The sequence below is a fragment of the Physeter macrocephalus genome, chromosome 14 (genome assembly GCF_002837175.3).
Source record: "Physeter macrocephalus isolate SW-GA chromosome 14, ASM283717v5, whole genome shotgun sequence".
Classification (NCBI taxonomy): Eukaryota; Metazoa; Chordata; class Mammalia; order Artiodactyla; family Physeteridae; genus Physeter; species Physeter macrocephalus.
In genome coordinates this window covers 62,887,476-62,909,643 of record NC_041227.1, presented here as the reverse complement: position 1 = coordinate 62,909,643, position 22,168 = coordinate 62,887,476, and the positions used below count along the sequence as shown (strand labels likewise).

General features: G+C 46.1%; 1 protein-coding gene across 4 annotated transcripts in view; it reads right to left on the bottom strand.

Moving 5' to 3' along the window:
- Nucleotides 1–22,168, bottom strand: part of LOC102990781 (otoancorin) — a 48,442-nt gene that overhangs the window by 17,156 nt on the left and 9,118 nt on the right. For 3 of the 4 annotated variants that reach the window (XM_055090763.1, XM_055090764.1, XM_055090765.1), the window contains exons 5-15: nt 21,505–21,672; nt 20,594–20,734; nt 17,769–17,827; nt 17,474–17,591; nt 15,086–15,159; nt 12,874–13,009; nt 11,676–11,866; nt 9,995–10,088; nt 5,051–5,180; nt 1,799–1,986; nt 244–399 (exon numbers count right to left, since the gene is read on the bottom strand). In XM_055090763.1, the coding sequence (XP_054946738.1) occupies nt 244–399; nt 1,799–1,986; nt 5,051–5,180; nt 9,995–10,088; nt 11,676–11,866; nt 12,874–13,009; nt 15,086–15,159; nt 17,474–17,591; nt 17,769–17,827; nt 20,594–20,734; nt 21,505–21,672 (1,455 nt within the window). The remainder of the gene's footprint in view (nt 1–243; nt 400–1,798; nt 1,987–5,050; nt 5,181–9,994; nt 10,089–11,675; nt 11,867–12,873; nt 13,010–15,085; nt 15,160–17,473; nt 17,592–17,768; nt 17,828–20,593; nt 20,735–21,504; nt 21,673–22,168) is intronic. The other variant, XM_055090766.1, reaches the window with a different exon arrangement.

The following is a 22,168-nucleotide window of genomic DNA, read 5'->3' as shown; positions in this document are numbered from 1 at the left end:
CTGCGCGTCCGGAGCCTGTGCTCCGCAACGGGAGAGGCCACAGCAGTGAGAGGCCCACGTACCACAAAAAAAAAAAAAAGAAAGAAAAAGAAAAAGAAATGACAATTATGATGGAATTAGCAGAAAAGGTTTTTAAAGCTACTATTATAAATACTATTAAGTATGTTCTAGGCTGTAAAGGAAAATATACACAAAATCAAGACAGAAGTAGAATATTTGAAAGATCCAGCAACATGTACTTACCTGCCCCGGGGTCCACTCTGTCTGCTGGCTGAGGGAAGCCACAGTGTCGATGGAGCTGAGATCCAGCTGCTGCAGCTCGCCTTCAGTAAGAGCCAGAACAATGCGCCCCAGGGAGGCGAGATGGTACTCTCTCCAGTACGAAGGCGCGTCCCAAACCTTCAGGTGAAAAGAAAAGCCAGATTAGACTGACCATTACTGACAGTATTTGAAACAGACACAGGGTCAATTTCTTTAATATGTAAACTTCTCTTGTAAACCAAGAAGAAAACGATGACTACATCTATTATTGTTTTTAATAGACAAAAGACATGAACAGGACATTCACAAAAGAAGAAATCAACACATGGGAAAAGTTCAGTCTCGGGCATAATGAAAGAAATGTATGTTAACAACAATCAAAGAATACTAAATTGATTGAGCTTATGGACAAGGAGTAAAAAGAATTGGAAAGATATGGGGTACAGGATACCCTCATTTGTTAGTGTTGAGAATGTAAATCGGTACACGCTTTTTAGAGGGGAATCTGGCTACATGCATCAAAAGGTTTTAAAATATTTATACTCTTTGACTCAGAAATTCCATCTCTGGGAATTTAGCCTAAGGAAATAATAAGACAAGTGGCCAAAGAAATATGTATAAATATGCATCTTGAGGCCTTAAGAAAATAAACAATCTAAAAGTCTACCGACTGGTTAAATAAATAAAAACCAGCCATAAAGTGAAGTATTGTATAGCTATTTAAAATACTGATATAGATTTATATTTCTGATATATAAAAATATGCACTATACACTGTTGGTGCGGACAGCAAGCTATTGAATAGCAGGTGACTGTGATGCTATATTTTGTAGCATATATACGTATGTATGAAATATATAAATATAGTTTACACACATACACAGAAGTCTGGGAAGCTTCAAATGAACATGCCAAAATATTAACAAGTGCTTACCTCTGGGTCAAAGATTATGACTGATTTTCTTCTTTATTATTTTCTGACTTTTCTACAATAAACTTGGATTACTCATATAAAAAAAGAGAGTTATCATTTTAAGGAATTTAATGTCTTAACCCCACGAGGGTAACTATATAGTCTACAACCATCCTAACAGCTGAAACAAGCCACTCAAAGTGATCTTTATAAAGATGGCAAATTACTTCTAGTCCTCTTTTTATTCCTTTCTGCACTGTTTTCAGGTGAATTTGCAACAGATTCTGAGAAAACCTCCTGCAAGCAGCAATGGGGTTCTCCGAGCGGAGAAAGAAAAGGCACAATTCCTGGAAACCACCTCAGAGGCACCAGAGCATCCACGGAATTTGATTTACTGAGCGTTACCTTAGATGCCAAGCCACAACTCATTCCCGGCTAGAGCCCTAAGAGGGAGGAGCTAGAAATCTCTCCGGTGTGGTCACAACTACGGCTCTGAACTGATGCAGTGAGATTTCAACAAGATGACCCAAGTGAAAGTGAAAGAGAGGGGTCTGTGCACAGCAGGGCGGGGACCCTGTGTTGGGTTTCCCTCTGTGAGTGCTTCCTCCCTGAGATGGGCTTCACCTGTACTGCCTTCTCCTTCAGGGTCCTCAGCTGAGCTGGGCTGAAGCTCCTGACGGCCCCCAGCAGCTCCACGCTCCTGAGGAACACATCCTCCCCCAGGCAGAGCAGGCCCTCGGGGGCCCAGCAGGCGTTGGCTTCGGCCAGCTTGATGATGTCATTGGAGGAAGGAGCTGAGACTCCATGGCAACCTGAGGAATGGGCGACATGGGGAAGGAACAGAGGAAAGAGAATTTCTGGAAATGTGAGTCTGTTTCTTGATTGAAATGAGTAATGTTGTTCTCCAATCAGATTTATCCATGAGAAGTAGTGTAGGGTAGAAACTGAGCTCAGGGACTCAGGGACCAGTTTGAATCCCACCTGTGCCATCTCTTCCTAACGAAATCATGGAAATGCCAACTTTCTGCAAAGCCACAAGCACACACGCAGTAGGAGCTCTGCATCATTATGACTGGACTGCTAATTGCCTTGAGGGCAATAGGAGGTGGTGGTGAACAGCTCTGGCTTTAGATGCAAATCCAAAGCTATGTAACCCCTCTGTGCCTCAGATTCCTAGTCTCAGATTCCTAGTCTATAAAATGAATATAAAAATACCTCATAGAATTTTTGCGAGGACTCAATGTGTTATTATTTATAAAGCACTTCGAACAGTGCCAGGTATACAGTAAGTACTCAATACGTGTTAGCCATTTTTATTATATGGGCTACCTGCCATAGCCACCCCACGCATCTGAGTTTGCAACCCAGAGTTAAGGCTTCCAGAATTATAAGGAAGGGGCGCTCCTACCTAAGTGTGGAAAGGGAAGATGATTTGCTCTCCATAAAAATCTTGGTGGAGGCTATGGCCTTCCCATCCCAGGACAGAGGAGAAATGGGTCTGTTACATTTTCCTTGGCAACAAGAGAAACCCATCCATATCAGTCCTGAGTAAGCGGAACCATACCTAGTCAAACCACTTTCTCAGCAACACGCAAATGAGATATTGTCTTCGCTGGCCCAGATGCGCCCAACCTGAGAGAAAACCTTTGCCTTAAGAGCAATCCTGGGTTTCTTATCTTAGGAGCTGACGACCCCTGATGCCGATAGACTCACCAGCGCCACCTGGGGCTGGGCATTTCCCAAGCCTTGTGGCCACGCCCCTTTCACTGCATCTTAAATGGAAATTCACTGGCCTCTAATCAAGAGGCAGAACTGGACCAGGTCAAAGGTACATGTCTGGTCCTCAAACATCTTTATCACAACCCACTTGGAGGAGACAAAACACCCATCTCTCCTAGACCCCCTTTGCCCCACTTTCCAATGAAAGCAGGATTCAGTGAAAGTACAGAATTAGAGAACAGAATGGTTTAAAAGTACAGCAGGGACTTGGTCTTATCACTCTGTATTCCTGGGGCTTAGAACAGGGCCTGACACATAGTAGGTATTCAGGAAATATTCGTTGAATGAACCAACACACACAAAAATTAACTAAAATGAAACCAAGTAGTAATTCTGCTAATCCATTAATGACTATAAGCACAGCAGTAATTAATACCCAGAACCAACTAAAGAAAACTCCAGTTAAGCACTGGAGCTAAGCGCATCCTCCCCCAGGGGCAGAAAGTCTTACTTTCATGTAGCCACAGGCAGAGGGAAGGAGCACAGCAATATGACAACCGCCCTGCTAGGCAGCGAGGACCGTACGGGCTAGTGGTGAACATCACCTGCTTTGGGTTCAATTCCAAGAGCTGCCATTGACTAACTCTGAGACTTTGGCCAAATCTCTTAATCCCTCTAAACCTCATTCTCCTTTGTTCAATGGGCGAAAGCATACTGCCCACCCCATAGACAGAGGTGAGGACGAGACAATGCACGGAGAGGCGACGACCCAAGGTGAACATCAGTCCGATCATGACATTTCCGTGCTCGATGCCGCCATGAAAGCCCACCTTCGGGTCCCCTTTACGAGGAGGTAAGACCCCACTCCAGCCACACTGCCCATCATTCCTCCTTCCTCCCCCACTCCTGTCACACTCCTTCTGCCAGAAGACTCTAACTCCAGGTACCCACTGGGCCCACTCCCACACTGCCTTGGGTCCTTCCTCAAACGTCACCTTCGTGAGCCCTTCCTTAACTGTGTTCTCCTTTCAAATTACAGCCCCACATCCCACACTCCCTGACTCCTGTCCTTTGCTTTATTTTCCTTCTTGATACTCATCACACAACATACTATGTGCTTTACTTATGTCTGTAATGTATTGTCTGGCTACCCCCAACCCCATCCGAAAGCAAGCTCTATGAGGGCAGAGGTTTTTGTTTTGTTCACACAGTCAGTGCTCAAAAATTATTTGTTGCAGGAAAGAAAGTAAGCACAGATTACTTTTATTATTACAATTATTCTTGGGTCTGGTTAACTTTGTCCCCTCCTGCCTGGCACAAGTCTGCACTCAGTAGGTGCACAATAATACTTGTAATCATATCTAATACTTACTGAGCATTTCCTACGTGCCAGGCACTGTTGTGTACATGTTCATAGGTTTAAAACCCACCAACCTTCACGATAATCTAATGAGGTAGGGATTTTCATTATCCCCATTTTACGGAGGATAAAACCCAAGGCACAGAGAGGTTAAAGAGCTTACCCAAAGTCACACAGCCCATAAGTGGCAGCCCTGGGATCCAAATCCAGTCAGCCTGGCCCCAGCACAGCAATTCATAGCCACACAGCCATTTTGGTCCTTAAATCAATTGTTTCGAAATGTTTGTTGCACATGTTCACCTATTAAACCTACTGGCCTGGGTAAGGAGTGCAAGATGTGATTCCAAATCACTTTACAAAGATGTAATTCTGGCTTCCCTGGTGGCTCAGTGGTTAAGAATCCGCCTGCCAATGCAGGGGACATGGGTTCGATCCCTGGCCTCGGAAGATCCCACATGCCCGGGAGCCACTAAGCCCCGTGCGCCACAACTACTGAGCCTGCGCTCTAGAGCCCATGCTCTGAAGCAAGAGAAGCCACGACAATGAGAAGCCCGTGCACCACAAGAAGAGTAGCCCCTGCTTGCCTCAACTAGAGAAAGCCCACGTGCGGCAATGAAGACCCAACACAGCCAAAAAAAAAAAAAAAGATGTAATTCCATGCCCTGTGGATTTTTGCTGCTCTACTACTTTGCAAACATTGCATCCAGTCCCCTGGACAAGGAGTCCTCTTGAAGCCAGGGACTTAGCCAAAACACTGCTGCCATGACACGGGCTCAGATACTCCCAGAAACACTCACCAGGGCTGCGGTCAGAGCTGGGGCTCTCCTCACTGCTGTTCCGAACAGATTCAAAGACAGCCTGGAGGAATTCTTTCGGGGGCAAAGTCCCAGCCATCTTGGAAGCTGTCTGTTGAAGGATGTCAGGAAACTGTACAGGGCAGCGAAGATGAAAGGAGGAATGAATAATAATTAAAGTACATGAAACAAAGACATAAATCAGAGTGTAAATTGGAACACTGCTTCACTGCCTCCATTGCTTTTTTTTCTTTATACAGGCATACGTCGTTGCATTGCATTTCACTTTACTGCACTTGCAGATACTGCATTTTCTATATTTGTTATGGTGACCTGTGACCTGTGACCTGTGATCTGTGATCCTTGATCCTTGACATTACTATTGTGATTGGGGCACCACAAACCGTGCCCATATAAGACAGTGAACTTGATCAGTAAATGTCGTGTGTGTTCTGACTGCTCTACCAATAGGCTGTTCCCACCTCTCTCCCTCTCCTCATGGCTCACTATTCCGAGACACAACTATATTAAAATTAGGTCAATTAATAACCCTACAATGGCCTTTAAGTGTTCAAGTGAAAGGAAGAGTCACAAGGCTCCCACTTAAAATTAAAATGATTAGGCTTAGTGAGGAAAGCTTGTCAAAAGCTGAGACAGGCTGAAAGCTAGGCCTCTTGCACCAGTTAGCCAAACTCTGCATGCAAATGAAAAGTTCTTGAAGGAAATTAAAAGTGCTACTCCAGTGAACACACAAATGGTAAGAAAGCGAAACAGCCTTATTGATGATATGGAGAAAGTTTTAGTGGTCTGGATAGAAGATCAAACCAATCACAACCTTCCCTTAAGCCAAAGCCTAATCCAGAGCAAAACCCAACTCTCTGCAATTCTATGAAGGCTGAGAGAGATGAGAAAGCTGCAGGAAAAAAGTTTGAAGCTAGCAGAAGTCTCTTCGTGAGGCTTAAGAAAAGAAGCCATCTCTATAACATGAAAGTTCAAGATGAAGCAGCAAGTGCTGATGTAGAAGCTGCAGCAAGTTATCCAGAAGATATAACTCAGATAATTAACAAAGATGGCTACACTAAACAGCCTTATATTGGAAAAAGATACCATCTAGGACTTTCATAGCTAGAGAGAAGTCGTCAATGCCTGGCTTCAAAGCTTCAAAGGACTGGTTGATTCTCTCCTTAGCGGGGCTAATTCAGTTGGTGACTTTAAGTTGAAGCCAATGCTCATTTACCATCCCCAAAATCCTAGGGCCCTTAAGAATTATGCTAAATCTACTCTGCCTGTGCTGGATGATAAAGTAAAGCCTGGATGATAGCACATCTGTTTACAACATGGTTTACTGAATATTTTAAGCCCACTATTGAGACCTACTGCTCAGAAAAAAAAAGATTCTTTTCAAAACATTACTGCTCATTGACAATGCACCTGGTCACCCGAGAGCTCTGATGGAGATGTCCAATGAGATTGATGTTGTTTTCATGCCTTCTAATGCAATATCCATTCTGTAGCCCATGGATCAAGGAATAATTTTCACTTTCAAGTCTTATTATTTAAGAAATACATTTCTTAAGACTATAGCTGCCATAAGTAATGATTCCTCTGATGGATCTGGGCAAAGTAAATCGAAAACCTCTTGGGAAGGAGTAACCATTCTAGATGCCATTAAGTACATCTGTGATTCATGGGAAGAGGTCAAAACATCAATACTAACAGAAGTTTGGAAGAAGTTGATTTCAACCCCCATGGATGACTTTGAGGGGTTCAAGACATCACTGGAGGAAGTAACTGCAGATGTGGTGGAAATAGCAAGAGAACTAGAAACAGAAGTGAAGCCTAAAGATGTGACTGAATTTCTGCAATCTCATAAACTTTAATGGGTAAGGAGTTGCTTCTTATGGATGAGCAGAGAAAGTGGTTTCCTGGGATGGAACTACTCCTGGTGAAGATTGTTGAAATGAGAACAAATGATTTAGAATATTACATAATCATAACTTAGTTGATAAAGCAGCAGCAGGGTTTGAGAGGACTGACTCCAGTTGTGAAAGCAGTTTTACTGCGGGTAAAATGCTATCAAACAGCATTGCAGGTTTGATGCAATGAGGAATCATTAATGAAAGGAAGAGTCACTTGATGCATCAAACTGCACTGTCCTATCTTAGGAAATTGACACAGCCACCCCAGTAAGCACCATCCTGATCAGACAGCAGCCATCAACATCGAGACAAGAGCCTCCACTGGCAAAAGATTACACCTCACTGAAGGCTCAGATGATGGTTAGCATTTTTTTAGCAATAAAGTATTTGTTAATTAATGAATTTACACTGTTTTTTTAGACGTAATGCTATTGCACACTAATAGACTACAGTACAGTGTAAACATAACTTTCATATGCACTTGGAAACCAAAAAAACTCATGTGACTTGATTTATTGCAATGTTCACTTTATTGCGGTGGTCGGTAACCCAACCCATAATATCTCCGAGGTATGCTTGTAGCAGCTTCTCATATAAATTTAATCCCTAGCCCAACTAGTCTCTACAAAGAATCATATAAAATAATATCCAATCTCAGTACTAATCCAATATGTGTTCAATGACATAAGTATATATTGTTTTTCACCCATCAGATTGTCAATAATAAAATAAAGTGATAATACCTAATGCCGGCCAAGATGTAGGAAATATGCATACTTATTTCTCTGTGAGACTGTTAGATGGCGCATCATTACCATCTGATAACATCTATAGAATGTATGTATGCCTATGTCTTTGGGGGTTGGTACTGTTTGTTAATTTTTGTTAAAATTTATGTGTATAAAAGGAGGAGGAAAGAGTTATCTCTGAGTTCTAGGTGAAGACTAGCAACGAGGGGGCCTCTGGTTGCCCTGGAGAAGGTGCCATTTCTCATCTAGAGCTGATGCACTTTGTCAAGCTCAGGATATTATTGGTAATCTATCCAAGAGTCTAGAGAACTCATCAAACGCTTCCCTATAGCTGTGTGTCTCTGTGTCCCAGTCACCAAAAGAGTGTGCCCCAAAAGTCGCTGGGTTTTACAGTTCCTCCTTCTATTCTAATCTTCAGAATCAGAGTCACAGTCTAAGCCAGTAGTTCCCAGCCCAGGCTGTAGGTGAGAAGCACCTAGGAAACCCACAGACACCCGGGCCCTGCCCTAGAGATTCTGAGACCATTGGTCTGGGGTGGGGTCCATGTGTCTGTCCCTTTTAGAATTTCCCCGGTGATTCCCATGTGCAGCTAAGGTCACAAGCAAAACTGCTCTAAGATAGTTAACTTCTAAAGAGCAAATTGCACAGCAGAGTATTTTCCATTTTGTATTTTTAAAGGGAGAACATGTAAAGGCAGGAGGAAGATTTTCCAGAAAGGATGCAGAAGAATCTGGGAACAGCAACTGCTGCTGAGGAGAGAAGCTAGGAACCTAGAAATGTGGGGCGAGAAACTTCTCATCCTACAGCCTTTGGTATAGCTGGGATTTTCTAACCAGGCGCATGTATTACTTGTTCTATTAAACATTTCAGGCATTAAAACAAAAAGGAGAGAGAATAATACAACAAAGCACCCATGTGCCCAGAGCCCAGCTTAAGAAATAAAACATCACAAATATAATTGATAGCTCCCTCCCCCACCCTTGGCCTCCCTCCTTCCCCAGAAGTAACTGTCACCCTGAATTTGATATTTGATAATTAACCATTCTCATGTACTTTTAAAGTTCTCTTACATATGGCATTGTTTTGCATGTGTTTAAAATTAACTAGTATTTATTTATTTACTTCGTATCCTACTGTACGTATTTTTTTGCAACTTCCGTACACTGTGTTTCTGAGATTTAACCATGTTGATACAAGACTTTTTCGATTTCAAAAGCTGATTTTTTAAAAAAGATTAGATAAGCATTTAAGATATATGCAGCTGCTGCTTATGACTCTAGGTTTGGACACCCCAGGAGATGATTTTATCATGACCGGACACTGGAATGTTGCTGTGCATGTGTGAACCTGGGTGACGTGCCAGGTGTTCAGGCCCCCTGAGCGTGTATGACAACATACATCTTGCGTGTGTGAGTACAGGGGTGAGGGTGTATGGATGTGCTTTGTGGTTGATCTAACTCTTGTTCAGCAAACATCCCCTCCTACCCCACCCTCCGCCTGCATGGAGGAGACTTCCTGCCCCACTGAGGTGGGCTTTCTCATGTGACTTGCTTTGAACGATAGAAAGTGACAGCAGGCCATTTTCCAGCCCAGGCCTTAAGGAAAACTTCACTTTGCACTCCCTCTTCTAGAGTTTCAGACTTTCACTGTGAGAAGAATAAGCTCCAGGTAGCCTAGCCCTAGAGGCAAACTCAGTGTCCCAGACCAACAGACCAGTCAGCAAGAAATAAATGCTTCTTGTTGCATGCCGGTGAGATTGTGTGGCTTTGTTACGCAGCAGAAGCTGACTAGTACGTGCTCATCTGGCATGCCTCTTGGCCTTGTCTAACTCTTGGAGAGATACTCCAAGTATAATGTTACCCCCAAAGGCAGTGCTCAATAAAGATTTGGTTTTGGATTAAATATGTTTGCCCATGTGATTGCACACACTGGACACATACAATGCGTGTGCATATGGCGCTGGTGGGTGTAAGCCCTCGAACAGGCATGCATGTGGGAAGCACACAGATAGCAGAGTGGCAGCTAAGTGACAGATCCCAGCCTGTACACATCTGCCTGGAAGCCAAGTGAAAGACCCTGAGCTCATTTAGCGGCTGCCTCACTCCCTTTTCCTGAACGTTGGGCATCCTGGAGTGGAGCTGGAAACACCTGAGCTCTTTGAGGCAGGCAGGAAGTTTCCAGAAATACAAACTGGCATCAAACTCAAGGGAATATAACTAACCACACTTTCTCTCCCCTTCAAACTCCCTCAGCCTTCTAAAGATAGAACACAGAGGTACCTTTGTGGCAACAGAACTTAATTCATCTCCTGAGAAAAGTACTAGAAAGGGTCCCAAATCCTTTGTAGTCTCAGCTGTCCAGTTCTGGGGGAGTCTAAGGAGAGATAATAAGCAGTAAATGGAAACATCACGCACTTGTCCTTGTCCCCCAGCATCTTTTTCTTTTTGGAAAAGATTATTTTTATACCTGGAGAGGCTGTCAATCACTTGGTCCCACGTCCCTAACCAAGAAAATAGACATGTGATGCAAGCGGACCAATCAGAGTCATCCCTGGCAATTGTGCTGGAACTACTAGAGAAGCTCTCTCTTTCTTCTGGCATCTCTAGCAGTAAAAAGGATATTGGAGGCCATTCCTCTCACCAAATGGAGAAAATAAAGGCCACAACCAAGAATACAGAGCTGAGAGGTGGGAGGAACATATTCCTGATGACATCATTTGAGTCCCTGGATCCAGCCATGCCTGAAGTCCCATCCATTTCTAAACTCAGTAAACTCCCATGTTTTAGTGTGAATTGAGCTACTGAATTTCTGTCATTTGCATCAGAGTGTTTCCTTCCTCCCTTTTCTCAACAGAACAGTAAAGATATATTTGCTCCTTTTAAATTACCATAATCGTCTCCTCCTAGAGCAAGATGAAATTCCTCTTGAGCCTGGCAGAACAATAACAGCACTGACCCAGGATCCACTGTTGTTCTTATGGAGACCTCAAATGTCTACAGGGAAGTGCCTCACACTAGGATATCTCTAAAGGAGGTCTGCCCAATTAGCAATGATAACCCTTCTCCTAGGACCAAGGCAAACCACCCCCGGCCAAAAAGCCTCCCCTTAACTCTTTGATTAACGATATTATCCCAACAGACTGTAAGTTCCATGAGGGCAGGAGCCACACTTAATAATAACCACTGTATCTTCATTCCTAGTCATAATGCTGTTGTCACATACTCAGTACTACATGCCAGGCACTGTTGTAAGTGCTTTAACACTTAATGCATTAACTCAGCTAATCATCACAACAGCCCTATGGGGACTCTCACTGTCCCCATCCTACAGATGCAAAAATAAAATGCAAAAGACTGAGTATCTTTTCCCAGATCACACAGACAGTAGACGGTAGAAAAATTTAACCCAAGGAGTCCAGCTCCCAAGTCCCAGCTCTTAAACTCTATATAACAGTAAGTGTCTGGGACACAGTAATTACTCCAAAAACATTTGCCGTCTAACCGTTGACCGATATCTAGGCCCTACTCAAATATCTGACCTAACTTCAGAAAACTCTGCATGGGAAAGAACAGCTCTCTTTTCACCCAGGGAGCTCTCACTCACCCAGAGCTGACAGTGCCTCGGTTATTTGCATTATTATTATTGGTGGTGTTCTTTCACAAAAAAAAAAATAATAATAACACCTCCATGCATTTGTAAAGTGCCATCTTTTTGAAACTCTTTCCCTTTCCACAAGCCAAGATGTATTGGTGACAACCACGTGAGGCCTGCAGAACAGCTACCATTCTCACTTTACAGGGAATCTGAGGCCAAAAGAAGAAAGGTCATGTTTCCAGAATAAATCTAAGCGTCTAACCTCGTCCTAAGTTAGAGACTGCTCTGAGGCAGGAGAGCCAGGGCTGGGTTCCCCTTCGCCAGCACCCCTACCCCAGCCCTGGAGCCGAGCCGGGCCCTCCTCACCCGTGCTGTTCCAAGAGCCTGAGCCTCACTGCCACCTTCTGCTGGGGGCTGAGGTCCAGGCAGTCTCTGAGGATGTGCAGGGCAGTGGCCCAGGCCCTGGGGGACACCCCACGGTGGATGACGGCCGCTGGCAAGTGACAGAGCAAGTTTCCCAGGATGTCCACGGTGTACTCATCAGCAACAGAGTCATTCTGGAACCAACAAGCAGAGCTGGTGGAAAGGTCCAGTGGGGCTCAAGATCGTGATCCCGTAAAACACTGCCTGACCCCAAACCTCGTAAAGGTTCCAGGATCTGAATCGTCTACCCTGCCATGGACTTGCAGAGAAGGCATGGGGCCTAAGTTTACCCCAGGGGTGCCGGCCTCAGAAGTCTGGGGGACCCCACGGGGGGCGAGTGTGGGTGGAAGACTTGTACGTTGTGAGCATTCACTCAGTGAGGCTGTGGTCAGCCTCGCGGTGATCGCTCTGATACCACCTCAGAGTTCAGTAACCAGTATAATGATAGTACTGCAATAATAAAAACAGCACTTCAAAGTTTGGACGGCCCTTGAGAGCCTCCAGAGCTCTTTCTCAAAATGACAAAAATAGCTAACGTTTATCGAGTGCTTACTATGTGCCAGGCACTGTTCTAAGTGTTTCCATGCCTTAATCCATTCATCTTCAAAGTAACCTTAAGAGGTAAGTACTATAAAAAAAAAAAAAAAAAAGGTAAGTACTAATATCATCCACTTTTTCAAGATAAAGAAACTGTCACCTCTGCCCTTTGGGCCTTTGCATTAAACAATATATTACCTATTTCACGTCCTCAATACTCCATGAATAAAGTGCTATAGCACCCATCTTACAGATGAGGAGACTGAGGCTCGGGAAGGGGAAGTGACCTGTCCAAAGCCACATAACCAAGCACTGGCAGAGATGTGTCTAGAACCCACACTCTGTGTACTGTGCTCCTTCCAGTCCTCCAGAGCGGCCTCCCAACATTCAGGCCCCAGAATGGCAGTCCCCAGAACCAGTAGTCAAGAGTGTTCCACCCAGTGGTTTCAGAGCCGGTTTTAAGACCCACAAGTCAGACTTCTGGCCATCACATCAGACTTGAGAGCCCAGCCAGATCCCCTGAGGGCTCCCCAGGATGGCCACAGATACCTGGAGGGGAAAGGGACACCAGTGAAAAAGTGTCACCCAGGAAGAGTTTCCTTACCAGGCACTGCTGTACTTTCTTGAGCACTGAATTCTTTTTGTGGGAATCTAAAACCAAGGAGTCCAACTGACTCTTCCCCAGGCTGATCAGAAAGGGCACACACTGGGAGGCTGGGACAGAAGCCAGGTAGCGAGCCCTGGAGAGAGATGGAGAGAATGAGGGAAGGAAAACAGTGGCTGCTCTGTATCTGCCCCTGAAATCAGGGTCTGTATGCCCAAGAGCTTATCACAGGGGTGTTCCTTAAATGCTGGTTCTCCCCAGAGATGTTCTGTCTCCTTTGGGCAGGTAGCAAGCCTCCCACCCATCATTTTCCTAATTTGTGGGTGGGAAACAAACTTCGCGTAATGCTCTTCTCCTGCAGGTGGGAAACAAGCTTCCCATCATGCTCTTCTTCCATGACCCAGCAGCACTGATCAGAAAATAGGACCTCCATAAACAGAGGTTGGCTGGTGGACTGGTTGTGGGGAGATGAAGAGAAAGGAAATGAAAAAGTAGAAGAAGAAAGAGACAAAGAGAAGAGAGAATAAAACAAAGTCGAGGGGAAAAGACGAGAAGGAGAGAGTAGAGAAAGTAAGAGAAATGACTCCCAGTTCTGTCAACCCCAGTCCAAGCTCTTGACCGTATATTCTCAGCAGGAGCAATATCACCCCCGTGGGGAGAAACTGGTTCAGGGAGAGGGAGGGATGGGGGCAGGGAATCTTAGTTATTACAATGATTTGTGATCCGCCAAAGCTCAACACTACTCAACAAAATCTCACTCCTTGTAATTTCTCTCATTAGGGAGAAATTGAGTTTTTCTCCTTTGGGAGGCAATAATGAAATAAAAGTTGAGAAAGACTGCTCTGGACCCATGTGGCATCATGGCCATCTGACTGTTCCCAAAGCAAATTCAACCTCCTTCCCCAAACATGTTCTGCCTCCTCTCTGCCATCCCAGAATCCTTTGTCTCTTTATCCCCAAATCTGTCCTTGCTAGCATCTTAATATTACTCAAATCTGTTCTCGCCTCCCCAGTCCTAGTTTCACCATCTTATTGATTTCTTCATTCATTCATTCGGCAGATATATACAGAGCATCTGCTGCATGCCAACCACTGTGCTGGGCACCAGCTACGACCAAGAACAAGACATGAGGGGAAGGTCCCTACCCTTGGGATGCTGTAGGGGGAAGAAACACATAAACCAGTTAATAAAACAGATCATTTCAGCTAGTGATGAATGTAAGGAAGAAAATTAAATGGCTCTGTAATGGAGAATGATATGGGAACAGCCAGGAGAGCCCCTTTGAAGGAAGTACTATTTGAGCTGAGACATGGATGTGTGGAAGAAGACAGCCATGCCAAGGTCAAGTTTACAGAAATAAGCCTCCACTGTCTCTCTCCTTCCAGCCAGGCCCCCTGCACTCCATCCTTTATATGGACAGTGGTGATGATCTCTCCCAGAATACAAGTAAAACACCCCAAGGCGTCACACAAGCCCTCCCTGACCTTTCTCCCCTTCTCATTTGAGCCCCTGGATCCAGCCATGCCTGAAGTCCATCCCTGGACTTTCCTGAATCCAAAATTACCTTTTATTGCCTAAGCCAGTTTGAGTCAAGGTTCTGTCACTTTCAACCAAATATCAACTTGATATTACAATTGGCTTCCTGCTTGTCTGTTTTTCCTCCATGAGACTGTAAGATCTTATAAGGGGAAAATTTACTTATCTCTGAGAGCTTAGTATGTAGTAAGCACTCAATAAATATTTTTAATTCAATGAAGACAATGGCAGCAAGAGAAGGGAGAGGGAAATAAAGGGAAAAAGAGAGAAACAGTGTCCAGACCATATTTAAAAAGCAGGGCTGCTCCCCATGCCTGAACACCCACACATACCAGGAGAAGTCCTCACTGCCCCCATCAGCCCTGACTCCCCTGGAGCCTGGACACAGCTGTGAGGCCAGCCCAGATGTGACCTGCTTCACTGGCACTCACTCATTCAGGCTCAGGTTGCTTTGGCTTTGGTTTTTAGATAACAAGAAAAAGCAAGAGAGTCTGTCTAAAATATCAACGTGAGGCTCAGAATTTAAATCCTGATTCTCAAGGACTTAACTGTTGAAGGCACTGTCCACTTGCCCCTGTTTCCTCACCAACACCCAGGAAGAGAGGATCACTTTGGCTTTGGTGACACCTGCCGATCTTATTGCTGAGCCAGAAAGGGAGACTGATGTTCACTTACGGGAGTGTAGCCAAGAGGAAGGGTGGCATAGAGGACCTGGAAACTTCCCAGTATTTCCACGCCAAACAATTAATCTAAAAGATTAAAGCAGTTCCAGGAATTTAGTCCAATAATAACAAGGGCAAACACAGACTGTGCTTTCGGTGTGTCAGGCACTGTTCTAAGTGCTTTACATACGTTCACTTATTAAACAGAACACCCTACAGTGTAGGTAACACTACTGCACCCAATTTATGGATGAGAAAACTGAGGCAATAACAAGCTGCACACAAAAATTTAAGTCTGAGAAGGCTCACCACAGTTTTATTTATAACTGCAAGCAAGTGAGATGTAACCTTAGTATACAGCAGTAGGGGACTGGTTAAGTAAATTATGGTATAGCCATACAATGGAATACTATGCAACTACTTTGTTTCCATACGGCAGATTTATGTGTGGGCATGTGTGTGTGTATGTGTGTGTGTGCGCGCGCACGCGCGCATTATACACATTTAAACAGAACATTGTGTATGGTATGAGCTCATTTGTGTTTCTTACATTACATGTAGATATGTTCTATATATACCAAAAATTCTCCAAGTCAATAGCAAACTTTGTAGTTACTTCTGGAGCAGGGATTCTCTGCCTCAGCACTACTGACATTTTGGACAGGATAACTCTGCATTGCAGGAGCAGTCCTCTGCATTATGGGATGTTAAGTAGCATCCCTGGCCTCTACCTGCTAGGTGCCAGTAGCATCTCCCCCAGGTGTGACAACCAAAGGTGTCTCCAGATATGGCCAAATGGTCCCCTGTTGAAAACCATGCTCTGGGAGAAACTTTACTTTCTCTCTATTGTTTTGTTTTATAATAATGTGCTTTCAGCAAAAAGATAAACAATAAAGGAGAATTTTCTAATTAACTGGTATTTCAAGGTTCTGAGAACCGGGCAAAATCAGGTAAGGAGCTTTATTGGGACAACTCTTCCTGTTTGAACATGTAGGTCTTCCTCAAAGCTGGCCTGAACTCCATCCATTGCATCAGTTTGATGAGTGGAAGGAGACAGCCACACCAAGGTCCAGGTTTCAGAAATAACCTGCTTCCCACCCTTCCTGGGCAAGGCTTTTAATATAGTTCAGTGGTTCTCACCAGGGAACCATTAGAAATGAAAAGTATCAGGCTTCACCCCAGAAACCCCAGGGAAACTCTGCAAGTGGGGCTCTGCAATCTCTGATTTTTTAACAGTTTTATTGAGGTATAATCAATAATACAAAGAACTGTACATATTTAATGCATACACTTTGATGAGTTGGGCATATGCAAACATCCGTGATACCACCACCACAATCAAGGTAATAGGCATGGCCAACAGCTCCCAAAGTGTCCTCCTGTCCCTTTGTTTTGGTTTTTGTGGACAGAGCACATAACTTGAGAGCAACCCTCTTAGCGAATTGTGAAATGCAGACACCATATTGTTAACTGCAGGTGTTGTGTTGTACAGCACATCTCCACAACTTATTCATCCACCAAAACTGAAATGTTATACCCAGTGGACAAGCCTTCCAGGCAATGCTGATGCAAGCTCGAGTTTGAGAACCACTGATAGAATGAACAATCGGAGGGAATGACAGGCTTCATTAAAAATTTGCATGTTCCTCTAATGATCTCAAAGGATTATAGGGGCTTCCCTGGTGGCGCAGTGGTTGCGCGTCCGCCTGCCGATGCAGGGGAACCGGGTCCGCGCCCCGGTCTGGGAGGATCCCACATGCCGCGGAGCGGCCACCCGGCTTTTCCCTTCCTGGCTCTCGGGAAGAAAAGTCATTGTTTGGAAACTTTTCATTTAGATCTGAAATGCACCAGGCCACCTGCTCACCCTCTCAGACTCTGTACAGCCGACCGTTTGCACTCCCAAGTCCAAAGCTGCCCCCAAGGCCCGCTTTTACTTACTTAGATATAGTGAAAGTCAGTCACTGCCTCTGGTCTCCCCAAAGGGTTAAAGAGTCTCCTTAACTATTTGGAAAATGAAGTTTTAAATGAAAAATTAAATTCTCTAGAGGACTATTTCCATTCTAGGCTACCTCTGGAAAGGGTATGAAAGTTAGATGAGGGTATGACCTGCAGGCCCAGGAAAGCATAATTGTGAACATGCAAAACGGTATCCCTTCCAACTGAATTTTGGGGTTCAAATCTGGGTATAGAATAGCCAATCTACTGAAATTCTGGCTGTAGAGACATAGGTATGCGGAGCTTTTAAAAAAGAAATTGGAGAAAACCTGGCTCAGTATTTGGCCCCATATCATCACTTGCATCAGTATGATCCTGGCACAAGTATCTTAAGACACCACAGTTAATCCACCCAGCGACCGGGTAGGGAGAGAGAATTAGAAACAAGGAAGTGCTTCGAGGGTACCTGATACGGTGAAAGCAGAGAGAAGTTGTTCTCAAAATGCTGGAAATGAGCCAGAAAGGAGTCCACGCTCATGGCCTCAATGTGGGAGCACATCACACCTTTGACCAGCTGCCCTGCGCTACAGAACAAAACAGGGACCCAGGAGAAAAGGGGAGTAGGGAAGAGGAAAGAAGGATCAAGCAAAGGCAGATCTGATCTGACACACCAGCTGCAGGAAGGACTGTCCAACTCTCCCTCCTGGGTAATAGGCTCCTCAGGAGGGAGACTCCAGAGGGCTCGTCAGCCCCAGGCTTACCTCAAGAGCTCCTCGGGCCTCCTGGTTGTCTTTGACAGAAGCTCAAACAGGAACAAGGCCTGAGGGAAGAGAATGATTGCCACGGAGATGGAGCACTCACCTACCGTGACGAGTCCTATGCTCCCATTTTACAGATGGGAAAATGGAGGCACTGTTACTTACCCAGAACCACACAATTGCTAAGCGGCAGAGCTGGGACTTGACCTGGTGTCAGGTAATTGCAGAGTCCATGCTCTCACACCCCAGGTGACCCGGTGCTCCAGGAGGTGAATGAGGAGCAAAGCCAGGGCAGCAAGCCTGGAAGTTTACTTCATGTGCTCTAAGAAGCCGCTGCCCAGTTGAGGACCCCCTAGAGCCCCTATTTTCATGCCCACCTGCTGTTTCTGAACACACGGCATCCCAGGAAACAAAACAGACGGATGAATAGACCAGGATGGGCTAGAAAGTTCCATCAGTAAAGTAAGTCCTCCTCCCAAAAGCTCCCCCCTCAAGCCCTCCCAGGTGGGCCCCCAGGAGAGCAAGGCCTAGTAGGCAGGGGGGGGTCATCTGTTTTAAGGAATGTAATTTTACAGAACACCTAACGTGCATATACGATCAAATACGACATTCATCTATTTTATAGACTCTGAAACTTTGAACATAATTCCCTAAACAGAATAAACTATGAGCTGGCATTAGGCGGAGGCATCGGTGCCATGACAGCTGAGCCCAGGAGAAAGGAGCAGCAGGGGAGGTAAGTTCCAGGCACTCTGTGTGTGGCCCCAGAGACTTCCTCAGGCACAGGATCAAGTTCCAGGGTCCCCCCCACCGTCTCCACCATCTCAGGAAGTGGCACCTCCATCAGCTCAGTTGCTGAGACAAAAATATTTTGGAAGCATACGTGGCAGGACATATTTTCCAAAGTGATCGCATATTTTCTGCCTAATATGCTCTTCTAGAAGCTTCCAGAGCCACCCCCCCCATCAAGAGATGGAGTCTGCTTATAGCTGGAGGTGGGTAGCATGGTGGGGGGCTTTGCGACAGCCTCAACAGACAGAGCGCAGCACAAGTGATGCTATTTGACTTCCAAGGTCGCCAAAGATGACAGCTTCTCCCAGCTCTCTCTCGGGACACACACCTTGGGAACCCTGAACCACCCCTATAAAGCCAGCTGCCCAAAGCCACCATTCTGGACAGTATTCGACACCTAGAAAGGCTGTAACAGATTACCACAAACCTGGTGGCCTAAAACAATAGAAATTTATTCTCCGGAGGCCAGAGGTCCAAAATCAAGGTGTTGGCAGACTAGGTTTCTTCTGAAGGCTCTTGGGGAGAATCTTCCCCCACCTCTTCCAGCTTCTGGTGGCTTCTGCTTGGCTTGTGGCTGCACACCTCCAGTCTCTGACTCCGTCTTCACGTGGCCTTCTCCTCTGTGTGTTTCGAGTCTGTCTTCTCTTCTGCTGTCTGCGTCTTCCGCTCTTATAAGGACACTTGTCATTGGATTTAGGGCCCATTCAGATAATCAAGGAGGATCTCATCTTCAGACCTCAATTAAATCTTCAAAGACCCTTTTCTCCAAATAAGGTCACATTCCCACCGACAGGTTTTGGGTGGACATAACTTTTGCGGGGTACCGTTCAACCCACTACATGGAGAGACCCCACCCAAACAGACAGAGACACCCCCAGCTCTTTGAGTCTCCCCAGCCCAGATGTCAGACACATGAATGAGACGCCAGGCCCAGCCACCAGCTGAATCCAACTTTGTGAACAACCCTAAGCAAGAGCCTTGGGAACCATGGGAGTAAATAATAAAATAATTGCTACCCCACTGAACCTGGAGCTGGTGGGTAACCAGCAACAGATCATGGGCACATAAGGCCTGATGCCTCCCCTCTGTCACACCCGCATCCAATCTGACAGCCAGTTCTGTCACTGTTAACTTTCAAACTGTAACCAGAATCTGACCATTGGTCACCACCTGCATTGCCACCACCTGGTCCAGGCCACTGTACGCAGTAGCCTCTTAACTGGTCCCTTTGTTTCCTCCCTGCTCTCCTCAACTCAGTCCCCAAGCAGCAGCCAGAGTGAGTCTTCAAAAACCAAAGTCAGATCCTGTCCCTTCTTAGACGCCCCTCAGCTCCCTTTCCTGCCCAGGGTAGAAGGCAGTCCTCACAGCGGCCACTCCACAACCTCTGTGAGCTCAGCGAGATCACCTGTCTAAACAGCTCACTCCCCACCCCCTAAAAGGCCTGGCCCTCCCCCTGGTTTACTTCCTCCTTAGTGATCATCAGAATCACCTACCAACGAACAGGCCACACGTTTCATTGCTGACCTTCCGCACTGACTCCCTCGCTAGGATGGAAGCCCCCCGAGGGCAGGGATTTCCCTCCGTTTTGTTCGCTTCTGTGTCCCCAGCACCACGCACAGCGCCTGGCACCTGGGGGGCAGGGGCTCCACAAGCACTGACGAGTGAGGGAATGAAAAGCAAGTCAGGGGAAGCTCCGAGGCCACAAGTTGGCCTCCACAGCACAACCCTCCCCAGGAGGCCCCAGTGATAACTGCTCTTATGTACAGTGCACTGGCCAGCATGATTCTCATGAGAAATCATCCCGGTTTTGCACATGAGAAAACTGAGGCCGCGGGAGGAGAAGCAGTGACCCCAAAGTTAATAAACAGCAGCCCCGGAATTCACACTCGGGTCCCGTCTAACTTAACGCTGCGGTATTCTATCTCCTGAGTTTAATCACAAGAAATAAGTTTCTTTTACCAAGTTAACCTTAGAACAGACCTTTCCCACAAGACAGTCAGAAACGCAGGCACCACCTCTCAGAGTCACAGTCGTACCTGACTCCGCCGGAGCTCCTTCTCTTTCAGGACTGTGGAGTTGAATCCAGGTTCCCTCCGTAAATCAAAGAGAGACACTTCCTTAAAGAAAGGCCCTTGTATTTCCACAATGCCCGAGGCGGTATCTCCTGCTTCCATCACCTGTCAAAAGTGAGAAGAAACATGATAACGACCTTGTAGAAGGTACATGGAGCATTGGGTGAGGGCCAGGCACTCTGTCCTGGCTTCACTGGCTTCTGCCAGTGCTTCACTGGCAATAAAATCCATCAGGTCTGCTCGGCAACCCAAGGAGGTGGAGATGATCCTTATCCCCATTTTACAGGTAAGAAAACCGAGGCTTAACGAGTAAGGCTGAAAGTCGATACCTGAGATTTAAGCCCAAGTCTGTCTTATTCCAAAACCCACACTCTTTAATTTAACCATAGGCGTGACAGCTATCTGCAAGGTGTTGGTTAAAATTAGGTTGAACCCTTTGGGTTGGTTTCTTAACAGATTGTACAATAGCACCTGGCAGGTCTGACAGAATAGGATACCCAGAAGACCCACTGCAAGTGAGAAAGAGGAATATAGACATGGCTTCCGAGCATGAAAGGAAGGGCGTTCAGAAGCACTGGGGGGATTCAGGATTCATTTTCACATTTGAAAACCAAACTCCTAACACATTATTACAGCAAGAAATCTAATTGAAGAACAGTCTTCCAGATTCGACTGGCTGGGGAGAGCACCAGGGTCTGGAGAGAATAAGGCACAACCCCCAGAAGCTCCTTCTGGAAAGGAGAGAAGGTAGTCATCAGGAGAAGGCATTCTCCAGGTTCAGAACAACCCCACCTAAAGACACAGCCCACTCGCAAAGCCCCAAAACCACACGCTCTGTGAGCCCCGGGGCTGCGGACCACACATTTTCCTCTCACCTTGCTCAAGACACCGTGCTGCTGGGCAGGTGACAAGTCGGACACGTGCAGGGAGATGGCGCTTCTCAGGAGCTGCATGAGGTCCCTGCGGTCCATGGCGTGGAAGGCCTGGGTGCCCACCCCAGCCAGTAGCACGCCCATCTGGCTGACGTTGTAGAAGGACAGCACCTAGGGGCACCGGCCAGGGAGGATGAGGCCCAGCTCCGGACCTCCACCACTCGGACGCTTACTAGGCCCTACTGCAGGCCAAATATCCAGAGGGGTGCTGGGGCACCACTGTGACCAAGACACAAGCTGCCCTCCCAGATCCTCCTTCCTTCCATCAGGAAAGATAGTTAAATATCAAAACACAAGACACATGGGCTTCCCTGGTGGCGCAGTGGTTGAGAATCTGCCTGCTAATGCAGGGGACACGGGTTTGAGCCCTGGTCTGGGAAGATCCCACATGCCGCGGAGCAACTAGGCCCGTGAGCCACAACTACTGAGCCTGCGCGTCTGGAGCCTGTGCTCTGCAACGAGAGGCCGCGAGAGTGAGAGGCCCGCGCACCGTGATGAAGAGTGGCCCCCGCTTGCCACAACTAGAGAAAGCCCTCGCACAGAAACAAAGACCCAACACAGCAAAAATACATAAATAAATTAATAAACTCCTACCTCCAACATCTTC